We start from the raw sequence: 18,647 nt of genomic DNA on the forward strand, positions 1-18,647 counted from the left end.
CTAACAAAAGAATGACATGGAGCAATTCCCACACTGTTAGTTCACACAGTCTTATTGTTTCATTGTTTATTCTATTTTCAAAAAATTGTTGATTATTTGTTGTGATGTTTATTACTATAAGCAGATTAGACTTGTTTCTCGGGGAGTTCCCCCGTACCCCTCCCTCTTTTGTGTCCTCTACAATAATGACTGTCTGCTTTGTCACACACTGGAAGTTGGAGGGCAGTCCAGAGGTAAGAGAGGAGGAGCAAAAACTATGCAAATGAAGCTTCCTACAAGAGATCTCGCAAGATGGGATTACCCGAGAGTTCAGGAATAGAGTGTGGGTTTACAAGAAAGAAGATTAACGAAGTAAGAACCTAATCTTTCCTTTTGAAAATTTATCAAGCATAGAAACAAACTTTATACTGACTTTTTCTGTAAACAGATTTTTCTTGGAAAATAACATACACAGATTTGAAACTCTAATCTCCTTGTTTTGGTTTTCAAATTCACTCTAAATACACTCTGAGGAACACCTCCCCACAATCCAGTTACAACTATGCTTGCTGTAAAGGTTCTATTTTTTGTCAGATTGAAAAATGACAATGGAGTACCATTGTATCTTACTGACTAAAATTATTTTTATCCCTTAAAATTGTTTCTCAGCTTTTCTGCTCCTGGAGGAGATATTTGCCATGAGTGTTTTTGCAATATAATTTCATATAGAACAATAATTTGTTGAGTTGTTTTGTTTTTTTTTGGGGGGGGGGGGGTATAACACTACCTGGCATGTTTTTTGCTTCTGTACCGCAGTTCAGCTCTCTATGCAATCTTGAGCCATGAATTGCAGGAACCTTGGGAGTCTCGTGGCTTTGAGTCTTGCAGGACTTGAAACTGCAAGACCAGCCTGAACTTTCTGTACTGCGTGGCTCAAGTCTACATGAGAGCTGTATCGCTGTGGGTGCTAGGAAGTATGCTTTTTCCTCTATTAATGCAGTCTGCAAAGTGAGGGGAATAGGTAACAGTATTAGAGAGAATGGGTGAGTGAAGGCTGAAAGGGGGGTTATGAGAGAGAGTGGGTGAAGGCTGGGGACAGGTATGCATAAATGAGCAAGAGGCTAGGTGGTGTTGAGAGAGAGAAGGCTGACGAGAAGGGTTAAGAGAGACTGGATGAAGGCGGGGTGGGGGGCAGGTATGTGCAAGCAAGGAAGAGACTGGTGGATGGATGTGTGTGGGCAAGTGAGAGAGACTGGGTGAAGTCTGTTGAGAGGAAGGTATTGTGGCCGGGCCGGTCCCTGAGTAGGTGGGAAACCAGGCTCAGACCACAGGTAGATTTATTAATGCGCCTTTTATATGGCTGGATGAACAAAAACCCGGAGGACGGATTTCTTAGGAACTGGAACCAGGTTTATTGAAGTTCAAAAAAAAAACACAAAAAAAACATGTTGGAACATATAGCACGTTCTTCACATTTTCCTTTACCAAGCATAACATGGGCTTCAGTCCTTGTGCCCTGCCTGGAGCTTCCCGGTCCATAAAATAAAACAGGTTAACATCCCAAACCTCCCAACAAAAACAAAACAGAGGATTGGCTTTCAAATTCTCCCACACAAAAAAAATGTGTCCAGGGTTAATGAACGTAGCCAAGCCCAACCTGGGCTAACTTCCAAGATCTTCTTACCCCTCCAAGTCCTCTAGAGGTAAGTTAACTAAACAGTTATCACAATTACTTTTTCACTTGGGCAAAATTGCCCTGACCCTGCTTCACACACTGCTAGTGTCCAGGTCTTCAATTAGCCTGGACTGGATCCTTGAGAAAAAGGGGCAAAGACCTCTCATATCTCATACTCCCCCAAGTCCATGTCCTCCCCCGTTCTCACTCTCCCCAGGAAGGCTGTTCATTTCCCAGGTCCATAGATCCATAACCCTGGCTGGTTCTCCACCCTGTGTCCTTGGGCCTGCTTCTCCCAAACCCCCATCTTGCCTGGGTGTTAGCTCCTTGCAACCGGTCCTTTCCACCCGCCCTTCTCTTGGTGTACCCTCCCGGGGTTTGTATGACCAGGCAAGGTCGCGTCCAGGGCCTTCAATCTCCCACCTGCTGGGTTGTCTCCTGGATAGCACACGGGGCTGGGGAACCGGAACTCCTTGGAAGCTGCACTCCCTGCTGGTGGCTTGGCTGATTGTGATTAGCCCCACCTGAGCTTCCCAACTGATTTCCCCTTGTTGGTATTTGAGGCTTTCTGACCTGCAGACCTCGAATGTTAACCCCACCCCCTCCTGAGCTGGGTTTAGGTTTCAGAAAAGGAGGAAAGGAGTAATAGGGGGAAGACTTCGGTTCAAGTACCCTCCCCCTCTGGCTCTTAGGCTGGGTTATGACCGGTTTTTCTCTTCCCTTCCTGGCTGTGCCGGCTCCATGCCAGGTTTTCTCGGGCTCAGGGCAGGGTGCATGCTGGGTTTCGTAGTTCTTTTGGCTGGGACAGGGGCTTCCCTGTCACAGTATGTAGGAGCAAAAAGATTGAGGACCTAGGTTTTGGTGACATGTGAAACAAAGAAATAATTGCCTCTTTGTTCCACCTTTCTAGAGCAGTGTTTCTCAACTTCTTCAAGTCAAGTACCCCCTAAGCCTAACAAATACCAACCGAGTATCCCCGCCCAAGCTCCGCCCCCATAATGAGTACTAATTGTAATGCAATTTCTTCCATCCATTTTCATATACACACAATAAAATCTTATTAATACATAATGGTAACTACAAAATTAAAAAAAAACCCACAAAGCATACTGTACGCAGAGAAAATGTTAATTATCATTTATATTTGGGGGGGTTCAAAGAGGTCAAGGCAGATGACTTTAAAATATGCAATGAAAACTCAGTAACAACGATAGAAAAATAGACAAATATAGTGCAAAATATAGACAGCAGATATAAATTTTCAAAACTGACACATTTTGATCACTAAATTGAAAATAAAGATATTTTTCATACCTTTGTTGTCTGGTGATTTCATGAGTCTCTTGTTGCACTTCCTTCTGATTGTGCATTCAATATTTCTTTCTTTCTGCCTCCTGCACACTTACTCTCCTCTGGACTTCATTCTCTTCCCCAACCAACATCTCTCTCTGTCCCTCCATGAGTCCAACTTTTCTTCCTCTCTCCTCCACCCCTATTGGCAACATGTCTCCCTCTCTCCTCACTGTCCATTTGTCTTGAAGAGATCCAAGCATCTTTCCCACCCTCTCTACTGCCACATCCAACATTTCTCTGTCTCTCATACCCTGAATCATGTGCAGAATTTTTACCACTGCCTACCAGGCCCATGCCCATGTCTCCTTCTATCACCCCTCTCCAGCACATTGCCACATCTCTCCCTCCATCAATATGTCAAATATAGGAAGGAGTGGCATAGTGGTTAGAGCAACATTCTCTAGCACCCTAAGGTTGTGGATTCAAATCCCATGTTGCTCCTTGTGACCCTGGGCAAGTCATTCAATCCTCCATTGCCCCAGGTACATTTACTAAGTGCTATTCCATAAAGGGTGCTCTGGGTTGAATGCTGTTTATGAAATAATATGCAGTCCCATGCCCAACTTTGTGTGAGGATTTCTGCCTGCTGAAACCTGGTGTAAATCCTAGCATACAAGTTGGGTAGGTAACCCCATAATTCTATAACGCTGGCGCCTAAATTTTCAAAATGCCCCAACCATGGCCATGTCCCCTTTTGGGATTGCATGTGAGACAATTTAAGTGTGCAGTGTTATAACACAGACAGATTCAAGCACAAATCCAAAATTGGTGCCAGTTAACATCAATAATTGATTGTTGACACCTCATTAACTCATTCATTTGTGCATGCATCTGCTCTGCATGCTTAAATTTGGACACCCAATTTTGGGTGAGCTATATAGAATCCAGAGGTAAGTGCATTCACACAGTAATTGTAAAATTGTCCCAATGCATGGTAAAAGACATTTCAGTGTGATAACTGCAAAGGAAATGCTGGGCATGTTCCCAGCAACAACTTTACAGCTTTTGCAATTTCCATGTATTAATTTTTGGTGTTAAAATACAGTAAGGTACAAAACTGCACTTAAATAAAAGGACCCTTAATTTTTAACTATTTGCATGTCTCCCCAAATTAAATCACATACATTTGTATATATACATATATGTAAATATAGATATACCTATTTGTAATTGCTAGGATCTGTCCTCCTATCATATATCATAACATGTGACGTTCCATTTTTTGCATAGCACATCAAGGGTGAACTTGGAACATCCATGTGAGGGCAAAGAACTGCAGAGTGATATACTTGGGGAGTAGAAATCCAAGGGAGCCATATATGCTAGGAAGTAAGAGGCTGATATGCACAGACATGGAAAGGGATCTTGGGGTGATAGTGTCTGAGGATCTGAAGGTAGACAAAAAAAGTGTGACTAGGAAGTGACTGCATCCAGAAGGATTCTAGGCTGTAAAGAGAGGCATAACCTGCAGAATAAAGGAGGTATTGATGCCACTGTACAAGTCATTGCTGAGGCCCTACTTGGAGTATTGTGTTCAGTTTTGGAGGCCATATCTGGTAAGGATGTAAAAAGACTTGAAGCGGTTCAGAGAAAGGCAACAAAATTGGTATGTGGCTTGTGCCAAAAGACATACAAGAAGAAACTGGAAGGCCTGACTATGTATACTCTAGACCAGGGGTGCCCAATAGGTCAATTGCGATCTACTGGATCGATCAGCCTTCCTCTCACCGACGTCAATTCTGCTGTCGGAGAGGAAGTTCTGGGCCAGCCAATCGCTGCCTGACTGGGCTGGAACTTCCTCTTCGAAGGCAGAATTGATGTCGTGGAGAGGAATGCTGGTCGGCCCGACGCAGGGAAGCAGAGAGAGCTTGGAGTGGCGGCGGCTTTGGGGCCTGTTCCCCGATGGCAGCGGCTTGGGGGCCTGTTCCCCGATGGTGGCGGCAGTGGCTTGGGGGAGGGCAGGAGACAGAAGGAAAGAAGGGAAACAGAAACCAAGAAAGGGGGCATGAAAAGAGAAAAAAAAGAAAGGGAGGCAGGGAGAAAGAAAGGGCAGGGAGCGAGGAAAAAAAGTTGGGAGGGAATGAGGTCTGGAGGAGAGGAAGCATACAGGCTGAAAGAAGGAAAGAAAGATTGGATGCACAGTCAGAAGAAGAAAGTGGATCCAGAGACTCATGAAATCACCAGACAACAAAGGTAGGAAAAATGATTTTATTTTCAATTTCATGATCAAAATGTAGCCATTTTGAGAATTTATATTTACTGTCTATATTTTGCACTATGGCCCTCTTTTACTAAACCGCAATAGCATTTTTTTAGTGCAGGGAGCCTATGAGCGTTGAGAGCAGCGCTGGGCATTCAGTTAAGCTCCCTGCACTAAAAATTGCTATTGTGGTTTAGTAAAAAGGGAGGGGGGTATATTTGTCTATTTTTGTATGGTTATTACTGAGGTGACAGTGCATAGAGTCATCTGCCTTGACCTCTTTGAAAAAACCCCGGAATATAAATGATAATTAACATTTTCTCTGCATACAGTGTGCTTTGTGTTTTGTTTTGTTTTTTAATTTTATTGTTGGTAGATCATTTTGACTTGGTCATTTTAAAAGTAGCTCGCAAGCCCAAAAAGTGTGGGCACCTCTGCCCTAGACTAATATTTCTCAGCCCAGTACTGGAGTATCCACTTGCCAGTTGAGAGGAGGGACAGGAGAGATATGATAACAGATGTTTAAAATACTTGAAAGGAATATATATAGAACAAATCTTTTCCAAAGAAAGGAAAATGGTGCAACTAGAGGATATAAATTGAGGTTGCAGGATGGTAAATTTAGGAATAATGGTTAGAAAGTTCTTTTTCACAGAGAAGGTGATTAATGCCTGGAATGCCCTCCCAAGGGAGGTGATGGAGACAAAAACTTGACAGAATTCAAATGGCTTGGGACAAACACAGAGGATCTCTAATTAGAGCATGAATGGTATAAAAAACTTAAATGGTATAAAAAAATAAAACTTAAGTGTTTGATATGTCGAGTGATTCTTAGATGGCAACTCTGGTTGTGAAGAACTAAGGCCGGTAATGGACAGACTTGCACAGTTCATGTCACATATATGGCAATCCAGTTTAGAATGGGATGGAGAGGACTTGATGGAAGCTCCAGTAATTTGGAACTTGAGAACAGTGCCAGTCAGATTTTTATTGTCTTTGTCCTGCAAATTACATAGTTTGGATAGGCTAGTGTGGGTTTCAAATGATAACTCCAGTAGTTTGAATTGATAACTTTATACAGTCAATACGAGTGCACTGGTTTGTGAGTGTTTTGCAAAATGAGCAAAACATTTTCTAGCAAATCAGTGTCTCTCACAAACCGAGCGTGTGACTCGATTTGCGAGTGCTCCCCCACCCCCCACAATCCGGCATCCCCCGCCGAGCACTCCAAACAGCATCCCATTACCCCGATTTGGCACCGCACCAACGCACAGGAACATGCCAAGTGCCGGATGCCCGACGATCCTCCCTCTTGGCTGGGCTGGGCCTTGAGCATCTGTGCATGCTCAAGGCCTTCTGATCTCGCTCTCTCCATATCTAAGAAACTAGAGCTGATGCGGTCTATCCAATGCAATTTTCTGAACCAGCACTCCAAATAACCCCAGAAACAGGTCAAAAACCCAAGGCACCAAGAAAATTTTTTTGTTGTTGTTGGCCTATGTTAATAAGGAATGTGATGGACAGACTGGTTGGACCAGTCAAGTCTGTATTTGATGTCATTTACTATGTTACATTCATAGTTCCCTTGCTATTTTATAAAAGGCTCTGTCAAAAGGATCCGTTAGTATATACAGTATAGTAGTTCAGTAATTAGATTGAAATTTCTATTTGTAAGGAGGCAAGATAGTGGCGATGGTAGTTCGCTGGGAGGCTGCTCTGATCAGCGTTAGATACCACCAGCAATAACAACATGGTTAAGAGGAAGGGGAAGCTGCGTTTGTTCCCAGTTGATTTGGCTCCCTCCCCAGTACTGTTACAATGAACGCTGGAGAGTTTTCTCTTACCGGCAACTGTTGAGCAAAATCCTATGAGGTGCAGACAGGGTATTTTGCCTCTGCGGCAGAAGTCCATGCTGAGCCCCAAGGACTGCGAGACTCTACGCCTACCCAGAAGTGAAGCAGAGAAGCTGATGGGAAGCCCCGTGGATACCAGATTGGTTGCCGATGGTAACTTCATTGCTGGGACGTCGCTTCCTTCTTCACCTAGAGAGGTGGAACAACCAGCCAGGGAAATCTGTGAGGTAGCTACAGGAGGATGGCCTGAAGGAGTGTCTCCGAGGTCAGAGCCAGTGGTAACCAACATCAAAGAAACTGGTTTCAAGAGCTCCACCAGGTTGAAGAAAAGACCGGAGAAAATTACATTGGAGGAGATATGGGAGGCTGTTATGGTCTTAGAGGAAAAAATTGACTGAACATTTAGATAAAGTATTCCCACTTCCTGAGGTGGTTCAAGTTCAAGTTTCAAGTTTATTAGGATTTTATATACCGCCTATCAAGTATAATCTAAGCGGTTTTACAATCAGGTACTCAAGCATTTTCCCTGTCTGTCCCGGTGGGCTCGCAATCTATCTAATGTAATGTAATGGTTCAATCTCATATCAAGCAAACAGGGGACTTTACTGCAAAAGTGGACTCCCAAGTAGAGAATGACACGGGGAAAAATTATGTCCCCATCACCGCCCCGTCCCCAGACCACCATCCTCTGCACTGCCCCGTCCCCGCTGTCCCTTTCACCGCCCTGTCCCCGTCTCTGCCATCCCCTTCACCGTTCCGTCATCGCTCCGTTGTCTCTTTCACCGGCCCGGCCCCATCCCCGTCTTCAGCATCTTCTCCTCTCCATCCTCCCACCCCCAGCACCCTTCACGCGGTCCAGAATCTCCCTCCCACCGGCCAGCCGTGCATTTCCCTCCCTCCCTTCTTTTCCCTTACCTTTTCTTGTTAAAACGCGCATTTTCTATAAGGCTAGGAGCTGTATTACAGCCAGAGCCTTGAAGTTGCGTCGGGTTGCCGGCTAGAAAAGTCTCCTCCGATGCAACCGGAAACAGGAAGTTGCGTCAGAGGAGACTTTTTCCAGTGTGCAACGCAACTTGACTTCAAGGCTCCGGCTGTAATACAGCTCCTAGCCTTATAGAAAATGCACGTTTTAACAAGAAAAGGTAAGGGAAAAGAAGGGAGGGAGGGAGATGCATGGTTGGCTGGCCGGCGGGAGAGAGTGGGCTGCCGCTCGTTCACCGTGTGTTTCCAGATGGTTCACCGCCCCGTGCTACCATTCACCGCCCCACGGGGCGGTGAATTGCCTTGTCCCCGAACTTGCGGTGACCATTTTTTGGGGTCACCGTTTTGGCGGGTTACCTGCGGCTAAACGCGGCTAGCTGCGGGTAACCGCCACCATGTCATTCTCTACTTCCAAGTAAAGGAATTTAGAAAAATTATAGAAGGGGTGAAAATTGTTCAAACAACTTTGGGGGATGGGGTGAAAATTATTCTTATGTATTTCACTGATGGATATAAGTGCTGTCTTTTCAGGTAACTTGTTATGCAATTTTTGTATGCACTATTTTTAGAATAAAAATGAATAAAGACATATAAAAAGATAATTTGAATATTCACCAAGACTGGAAAACTATGAAAGGCGGTTGAACTTAAGATTTCTGAATTTTCCCAATCCGCTTTATTGCAACCAATTGGCATGTTAAAAAAAATACTTGAGAGATGTCTTGCAAATTTCTATTGAATTTATGCCCCTGATAACTAAAGCTTATTATATTTCTACTGGTAGCCCACTGAAAAAAACAATTTAGCTCAGAACCAGGAAGCCAGTCTTGATGTTACTGGCTTATTGAAGAATTCTGATATATCTTTGAATAAAGCTTACCCTATTGCTACATTTGCAATAGAATATGATAGGAACTGGATACTCCAAATAGTATTTCAGATTCAAGGTTGTAAAATTTGTGGGCAATTCTATTTGATATTTATCCCAGGACAAGCAGGCAGCCTATTCTCACATATGGGTGACTTTATCGACGAAGCCCGGATGCGGAAGCCTCGCAAGCAGACTTGCTTGTAGAAACTAGAAGTTCGAGTCAGCCGCATCACGCATGTGGCAAGTGCGTTCCCTCCCAGCGTAGGCGCGTCTCCTCAGTTCTCAGTTTTCCGCGGAGCTGAGAAGTTCGTCTTTGACTCTCTGCGTTTAACTTTTTCACTTCGTGCCTTCTCTCACCGCAGTTTGTGTTATTTTTCTTCACGAATCGCTGTACTTACTTTATTTCTAGTTTTTTTTTAAAAAAAATTTATTTCTTCCGTTCGACTGCCGGGGCAGGCCACTCAGCCTTCGATCCTTGCAGCAGCTGTTTTTCCTCTTATGTCCCGGCCAGCGACAGGATTCAAGAAGTATAGCCAGTGTCAGCGTGCAATTTCTCTCACAGACCCACACAATAGGTGCCTCAAGTGCCTTGGGCCACAACATCATCCAAAGTCGTGCGAACGCTGTGCTACTCTTCAACCTCGAGCTCTTAAATGTCGTCTACTTTCAGTGGAGAAGCTCTTCCAGATGGATTCAAACCACCAGTCTCACCTTCGAACCGAGGCCCCTCCTGCCTCCACTGCTTCGACCCTCGAGCCTCATCAGACCTTCTTCTTTTGCAGTGGCTCTTTCCTCAATGACATCTGCTGTATCTCCTCCTGTATCCTCAGTCAGATAGCTCAGCAGACAGTTCCACCGGTGGTACTTAAGATGCCTAAGACTTCTAAGTCGAAGCACATTTCCACTGCCTCAGTGGAACCATCCAGCCAAGGCAGGTGGTCTAGTTTCAGGATGCGGATCCATCCTTGCCGGCTTCTTTCCAGACCATGTTAGAGCAGCAATTTGTTAAGTTCCTCACCAAAATGGGACTGAAACTAGCTACTCTAATCCAGCCTGGGCATTCTGCAGACTCCCACGAGGTCAAGCCTCTTCCTATGCCTCAGACTCACTCTACACACTCTATGCAGGGAGCAGAGTCTCTGCGAGTGTCTGGTCTGGCATCTAAGCATACGAAGCAAGGAGCAGATTCTTTGCAAGTGCCTCGGCAGGAATCCTTACACTCCATACAAGTAGTAGAGTCTTTGGGAGTGCATCGAGGTTCTTCCATCAAGCCTCTGGAGCTTCGATCCACAGCCTCCAGTCCTATCCATTCTTTGGTGGCAATCGGCTGCTTCCCTCTCCGGGGCGAAGTCTCCTCGATCTTCGAGATCTGCTTCCAAGCACCGTTCTCACCGACGATCGAGACCATTCATCGAGGCATCCTTCAGGCATAGTTCTTCTTCTACTAAGCCTCGATCTACACCTACTTCTACTAGACCGCTGACTCCTCATTCGAGGTCTCCACTTCCACACCTCGAAGACTCAGCGGTTTCCATTGCCTCAATCCAAGTCTCCCTATTCTTTCGATGGCCTTTTTTCCAGCCAAAGCTTCATCTTCGACCCAGGCTGCCTCGACGACCTCGAGTCCTTCTCAGACAAGGCATTACCAGATCAGCTATCTTTCTCCTTTCTTCGTCAGATGGCTGTGGACTTGGACCTTCAATTGGTCGCTGCTTCCAAATACTCTAAGGAGTATCTCAAAGTCATGCATCTTCTTCAACCTCCAGCAGAGTCACTTAAGCTTCCTATTCTACAAGCTTTGTCTCAAACTTTTACCAGATGCCTGGAGACTCCTTATGCAATTCCAGCTGTTCCAGGCAAATTAGACTCCAGATATAAAACTCTCCATTGTAAGGGATTTGAGAATTCATAGTTATCTCACCAATCCCTACTTGTGGAGTCTTTCTTAAAAAGATCCCATCCTTCCAAGGTTTATGCTACCGTTCCTCCTGGAAGAGAAGAGAAAACTATGGACAAATTTGAACGTCACATCTATTAAAATGCCATGATGTCCTCTAAAGTCCTCAATTACAATTTCCATTTTATCACTTATTTTGAGTTCCTCATTACTCTTTTGCCTAAATTTCTTAGTTATTTAAATACTCAAAAGCACTTGAATTTCAAGAAGTCATCGCTTCTCTATCACAACTCAGATTACATCTGCTTCAGTCTTCTTATGATGCCTTTGAGTTGTCTGCCCGGGTGGCTGCTTGTTCTGTAGCAATGCATCGCCTTGCCTGGCTTCGTACCATTGACATGGATACTAATCTTCAGGACCACTTGGCTAAAATTCCTTGTGTAGGCAATGACCTCTTCAATGAATCTATCGAGGCAGTCACCAAGAAATTGTCTGAACATGAAAAATCCATTGCTTCTATTGTCAGACCTAAGCCAAAGCCAGCTCCTGCCAAGCCTACACGCCCTCCTCCCATTTACCAGAGGCGTTTTGCTCCGAGGACGGCTCCTTACACTCGCCCTCCTCCTAAGAAACAGCAGACTCAGAAGCAACGGAATCTCAACCTTCTGCTGCACCTAAGGTTACCCAGCCTTTTTGACTGTTTAAAACAGAGTGTAACCTCCACCATTCTGTCTCTGTCCTATCTTCCCCCTATTGGAGGTCATCTCCATCATTTTTACCACCGATGGAAGACAATTACATCCGACCTCTGGGTGCTGTCCATCATCAGGGAAGGATACTCTCTTCATTTCACTCAAGTTCCACCAGAGCTTCCTCCAAGAGAGTATCTTTCCAGTCCATCCCAGACTGCCCTTCTTCAGGAAGCTCAAGCTCTGCTTCGTCTCCATGCCATCGAACCAGTTCCTTTGGAACAGCAGAACAGGGGTTTTTACTCCCGTTAATTCCTTGTTCCGAAGAAGATGGGTGATATGCGACCCATTCTGGATCTCAGGGCTCTCAACAAATTTTTAGTCAAAGAAAAATTTCAAATGTTGTTCCTAGCATCCCTTTATCCCCTTCTAGATCAGAACGACAGGATATGCTCTCTGGATCTCAAGGAGGCCTACACTCATATTCCCATTCATCCGGCCTCACGTCAATATCTTAGATTTAGGGTGGGGAATCTGCATTATCAATACAGAGTTCTGCCCTTTGGCCTCACTTCCTCTCCCAGAGTGTTCACCAAGTATCTGGTAGTGGTAGCAGCAGCTCTATGGAACCATGGTCTTCAGGTATTTCCCTACCTAGATGACTGGCTCATCAAAGATTCAACATCTCAGGGGGTTATTGTAGCGACCCAATGGACTACGTGGTTCCCTACAAAAGTTTGGGATTCGAAATCAACTTTCCTAAAATCCCAACTTCAGCCCTCACAGAATCTACAATTCATCGAACTGTTTTAGATACTGTCCAACTCAGAGCATTCCTTCTGCAACAAAGTCTGGAAGCTCTCCTTCAACTCTGTCATACAGTGTCTTCCTGCTCTTCCATCTCAGTGAGAAACATGATGGTACTACTAGGTCACATGGCCTCCATAGTACATGTGACTCCTTTTGGCACACTTCACCTCAGAATTACTCAGTGGACTCTGGCATCTCAATGGACGCAGGTTTGCGACCCACTTTCTCGACACATAAGTTATTCCTTCATTGAAGCAGTCTCTCCGTTGGTGAATGCTCTCTTCCAATCTCTCCAGAGGCTTGCTTTTTCAAATGCCCCCTCATCAGAAGGTCCTCACGACAGATTCTTCGACCTACGCTTGGGGCGCTCATCTCGAGGGTCTCCGTACACAAGGCCTCTGGACCAGTACAGATCGTCAATGTCACATCAATCTGTTAGAACTCAGAGCGATTTCAAGGGTCTCAATGCTTTTCAGCATCTTCTTCATGACCAGGTAGTCCTCATTCGGACGGACAACCAAGTTGCCAGGTATTATGTCAACAAACAGGGGGGGACGGATCTTCCTCCCTTTGTCAAGAAGCTCTGAAGGTTGGGGACTGGGCAATCCACTACAATACCTTCCTCAAAGCTTTCTACATCCAAGGGGCGAAAAATTGCCTGGTGGACAACTTGAGTCGTCTTCTTCTGCAACCTCACGAATGGACACTCTATTTCCTCGCCTCTTCATCACATTTTTTCACAGTGGGGAAAGCCTCAGATAGATCTGTTTGCATCTCCCCACAACCACAAACTGCCTCAGTTCTGCATCCAGGATATATTCTCATCACCTCAAGGCAGATGCTTTTTTCTGGAATGAATGAATCTCTTCCTCTATGCATTCCCTCCATTCCCTCTCATTTCAGACTCTGGTCAAGTTGAAGAATGATCATGCCACCATGATTCTGATTGCTCCTCGGTGGCAGAGACAACCTTGGTACTCCTTCTACTTCAACTCAGCAGCAGGGAGCCATACTTTCTACCAGTTTTTTCCATCTCTGCTTACACAGAGTCAGGGATTTCTGCTTTCATTTCAACCCGCAGTCTCTACACCTGACAGCTTGGTACCTCTCAACATGACTCCTCTTCAGTTTTCTCAACCTGTCAGAGACATTTTAGAGGCTTCTAGGAAACCTACCACTAGACAATGCTATCGTCAAAAAATCGGACTAGATTTTCTACGTGGTGTTTTTCTCATGATAAGGAGCCTCAACATTCCTCCTTATATTCTGTTTTGGATTACCTTTTGCACTTATCCACTTCTGGCCTCAAGTCTACATCGATCCAAGTCCCATCTCAGTGCAATTCCATCAGCCTATTGAAGGGAAACCTCTCTGCTCATCTGGTGGTTTCCAGATTCATGAAAGGACTTTCAATGTCAAACCTCCTCTCAAATCGCCTCTTGTGGTTTGGGGACCTCAATGTTGTCCTTACCCAACACCGAAAGAGTGGTGGATTATTGGAACAAACTCCTACTGCAGGTGATTGAGGCCAGCAGCGTGACAGATTTTAAGAGAAAATGGGATACTCACGTGGGTTCGCTAAGGGAGTGAATTCAGGGGGGCGGATACTTGAAATGGGCAGACTTGGTGGGCTATAGCCCTTTTCTGCCGTCATTTTCTATGTTTCTAACTCATGAAGCCTCCATTTGAACCAATGCCTAAGGCTCATCTAAAGTATCTCACTTGGAAAGTGGTGTTTCTCATTGCCCTCATTTCTGCTCGAAGAGTCGGCTGCAAGCTTTAGTTGCTGATCCACCTTTCACTGTGTTCCATCATGACAAGGTGGTCCTCTGTACTCATCTTAAATTCCTCCCTAAAATGGTTTCAGAATTTCATCTCAACCAATCCATTGTTCTTCCAAAGCCTCATTCTCATCCTGGAGAATCAGCTCTTCATACTCTGGACTGTAAAATGTGCTTTGGCCTTCTATTTTGAACACACCAAACCACACAGAACTGCTCCTCAACTTTTTGTCTCCTTCGATCCAAACAAGTTGGACATCCGATCTCTAAGCGTACCATCTCCCAACTGGATGGCTGCTATGTATCTCATTCTGCTATGCTCAGGCTGGATTACACCTACACAGTAGAGTCACAGCCCATAAAGTCATAGCTATGGCAGCTTCAGTAGCTTTCCTCAGATCTACTCCTATTGAGGAAATTTGCAAGGCTGCTACTTGGTCCTCGGTTCACACTTTCACTTCTCACTATTGTCTGGATGTTTTCTCCAGATAGGATGGCCATTTTGGCCAGAGAGTATATACAAAATTTATTCTCCTAAATTGCCAATGCCATAGCTTGGAGGTCACCCATAGGTGAGAATAGGCTGCCTGCTTGTCCTGGGATAAAGCACAGTTACTTACCATAACAGGTGGTTATCCAGGGTCAGCAGGCATGCTATTCTCACAACCCACTCACCTCCCCTGGTTGGCTTTCTCTGCTAGCTATCTGAACTGAGGAGACGGCGCCCTATGCTGGGCGGGAAGGCACTCGCGCATGCGTGGTGTGGCTGACTCGAAACTTCTAGTTTCTACAAGCAAGTCTGCTTGCAAGGTTTCCGCATCCTGGCTCCGTCGATAAACGTCACCCATATGTGAGAATAGCTGCCTGCTGTCCCTGGATAATACCTGTTACGTGCTTTCCTGACCTTTGTAAGTCACGGATCAGAAAGCAGCCCAACCTGCCCAGAATAAAGTCCTTAACCATGTAACCACTCGAACAAGGCAGGGACACCCTGTTGATAAACACAATCTAGCTCAGGCTGTCAGAAAGGGAAATGATTGTGACTTCGTCCAAAACTCAGGCAGGGAGGGCATTGAAAGCTGGAAATATCCCCTATCACTCCTTTCCCCAATTCCGGGAGAAACCTGAAACCCACTGGAGAAGGGGTGGAGTCAGCCTTCGTAGTGTGCAGGTTGAAAAGCCTCAAATAGGAAATCAGCTAGAGGAGGAGGACACAGGTGGCTCTGAATGGGGAAGCCACACAACGCCCGGCTATCCTAGCTTCCAGAGGCTGCCTAATCCCCAGCAGGGAAGATTTGCCAGAGACCCGTTCACAGGGAGGGGCAGTGTGCACCCCGGGAGGAATGAGGAATGGCTGAGTAACCCACAGGAAGCAGGGCTGGGAGATTATGCTGAGGTAAATGTTCCCAGAGAGCTAGCCTGCATGCAGAGAGGGGGATGGGAGGAGAAGCCTGGTGTGAATGTGGGGGTGGAAAGCCCGGGTTCCCAGGAGTGTGAGTGGGAAATGTATAGTGACCCTGGGGTAGGGTATTTGATGAGGACATGGACCTGGAAGAGTATAGTGTGTGAGGGTCCTGTATTGTCCTGTGAAAAGAGTTTCTGCTACGTTTAAACTTGAGCTGAAGCAGGGCTGGGGGCAACCCTGCCTAATTGAGTGAAATTGCTACAGGGTGGGCTTGAAGACCTTTAATTAGTTAGGCTGTGAAGGCTCCCTGGGAAGAGAACCGTGATAAAGCAAGAAAAGCAAAGTTAATTCTATTTGTGCTGTGAATGTGGAAACAGGGGAAATGGGAGAAAGCTGACACAGGCTGGGCTATGCCGGATGGCAGGAATTGAGAGCAGGAGAAACTGATAAACCCAGAAGATGATGTGAGATTTTGCTTTTGAATTTGATTAAGTTTGTGCTGAGGGCTGAACCAGTTCCTAGATTAAGGCCAATGTGACTTTCCCCGGGACTGAGCTATATGAAAGAACAAGCAGGGGATAAGGGAAATTCCAAGATACCAAGTTTGATTGTTTTCCTCATATTTATTTCCTTGGGACACTAATAAACCTGATGCTGTTTTCAGAAATCCAGTATCCAGGTTTTTCCTGCACTTAACCACATAAAAGGCGCTATAAAATCTTGCGATCCTGGCCAGGCTTTCCTATATCCTTGGGGACTGGCCCAGTCACAATATATTGTTAAAGTAGAGGAGAAATCCTTTGCATTCTTTAATCCTGAGCATTTGAGAAATTTCTTGGAAGCAAGGAAGCCTCTGATTCCAATAGCAGTCTTCACACCTTCTAATGTGAATCATGTGGAAAGTAATGAAGCTTAACATTTAAATCCACCAGTTATAAATCTAGTCTCTTGATATTTTCCTTTATTCCGTTTTTTCAAACATCTTGCCTTAGCTTGCTCAAATAATTTATTTAATGAGGTTTAAATAGTTACTTAACGAAAAATTTTGTTACTTATTGATTTCTTTATATTTTGTTTTAAATGTAAATTCTATTTTCTTGTCAAGATTTAAGCGTGTAAAAATTGAAAATTTGAATTAAAAAAAATAAATTTGTATTTCTTTCATTTATTGATTTTTTAATTTACTGTCATTTATTAGGTACATCATAGCAGTTTACAGTTTGATTTTGTTTTCAGTCATTGTTATAATGGTTTAGCTACTAGCTTAAAATGTTTGTTAGATATGTTGCTAAGAGTCTTTTTTTAGAGTTTTCAAAGTCAATATACCAGAAGTTTCAAATTTGTTTTATTTCTCTATGAAAAGACAGCTTTTCTAGCTTTATTGTTTGTAGAATATCACATTAAGATTTTCAAAATGTATAAAGATTTTTTTTTTCTTTTATGCCCTTTTTATTACAGTGGACGATAACACTTGGGCCCAGATAATTGCCTTATATCCAACATTAGTAGAGTGTATCACCTGTTCATCCTCAGAAGTTTGCTCTGCACTTAAAGAAGCATTAGTTCCCTTCAAAGACTTCATGCATCCACCACCATCCAAGGTACAAAATGGCGAATCCTGACCAGATGAAATGTGCAATATGAAGAAAGAGTGAAATTCATCCCTTTCTCCAACTCCCAAAAATATTTGGGTCTCGCTGGGAAGGACATCACTGAGAAGCCAGTCCTGGCTGTTTTTGAAAGCGTGCTAACAAGAGTTCAGTAACTCATGAATACAATGGAGTAGCAAAATAAGCCTTTTAATAAATGAAGCTGACCAGTTGGAACATGTAATCTAATACATTTGCTACAGTTTCTTGAGGTGGTGAATGAAAGTGGGCTTATGTACAGTGTGCAGTGTATGTGCTCCTGCAATTAAAGTATTTCAGTTCAGTTAAATTTAAAAGGCTGGTATTTTGCACCCTTTTAAGTACAACATTGTACTAAAATTTTATACAAGTTGGTACTGTAACATTCCATATAATCTGTAACCAGCCTTTATAAAGAAAGGGATCAGATATACTTATATGTATAATAAATGATATAGTTCTATATGAAATTTGCATTTATTATTTAAATCTTTTTAGTGATGTTAAATGCTTACAAAATGTATTTACTGATCTTACTCTATTATTTTTCACTTAACAAAATGTCATCTTTGACATTGTTTTTCATACTTATGGTTACATGCATATTGTAACAGCAGTCACACTACAATTACCTATTATAGCAAAAAAAATGTATATGGAAATAGGCAGCAACACAGTGCCACAATGATTTTTTAAGTTCATGTGCTTAAAGTTAAGGAAATCAATTAAATACAAAAAAAGTTCCAAACATATTATACTTCACCTTCATTTTTTGTTTTGTTAACTTTTACTGCAATATTTTTCTTATTGAAAGTATTCTGCTTAGCTTGGTTTTAGCAGGATTTTATATTTTTATAGTTGTCTATAACTACAGCTGATACTACTTTTTAGAGTGGGACTAATATCAAACCTTCCTTCCAAAATAGTGGCTATAAATGTGAAGGTAACAAAAAAGGCAATTATTATTATTTTTTTTTTAGGACCAGCAGAATAATTTTGACCTTCTAGAGGGTAATTTTATAAAACTTTTTTTAGTGTGCAGAAGATGGAAACTGGAGTTTTGAAGATAGCTGTATCTGTCTGTTGGTTTCTGCTGCTGAATGTTTATAACAAACCACTGCACATTAAGATTGGAATAATCCATTTGAGTCTATAGCAGTGAATCGTAAACAGTGTGCTGCAGCAAGATTCCGGGTGTGCCACCAGGGATTTTAGGACACATGAATTGTCACTTCCGGTGTCAGCACATCTCCTCCTCTCCGCCCCCACACAAACCTCATCTCATTTTCCCTGAGCTTGGGGCCGGCCTCCAAGCATGCATGGACATCATGCACATGCGTGCAACATCATTGCATCAACATTCACATATGCTTGGAGGCCGCTCAGGGTAAACAAGACAAGGTTTGTGTGAGATGGAGTGGGGCAGAGCAGGGTGTGGGTGTGCCACTGATAAACATTTGCTTCATTAATGTGCCGGAGCAAAAAAAGGTTTGTGGTACACTGGTCTCTAGGATGGATTACATTG

At 43.8% G+C, this 18,647-nt stretch overlaps 1 protein-coding gene across 2 annotated transcripts in view; it reads left to right on the forward strand.

Moving 5' to 3' along the window:
- MON2 (MON2 homolog, regulator of endosome-to-Golgi trafficking) overlaps positions 1–17,585 on the forward strand; it is a 522,785-nt gene extending 505,200 nt beyond the window's left edge. For both annotated transcript variants that reach the window (XM_033958262.1, XM_033958263.1), the window contains one exon: positions 16,953–17,585. In XM_033958262.1, coding sequence (XP_033814153.1) covers positions 16,953–17,116 — 164 coding nt within the window. In that variant the 3' untranslated portion in view covers positions 17,117–17,585. The remainder of the gene's footprint in view (positions 1–16,952) is intronic.
- Positions 17,586–18,647: the final 1,062 nt, after the last annotated feature.

The sequence above is a fragment of the Geotrypetes seraphini genome, chromosome 9 (genome assembly GCF_902459505.1).
Source record: "Geotrypetes seraphini chromosome 9, aGeoSer1.1, whole genome shotgun sequence".
Taxonomy (NCBI): domain Eukaryota; kingdom Metazoa; phylum Chordata; class Amphibia; order Gymnophiona; family Dermophiidae; genus Geotrypetes; species Geotrypetes seraphini.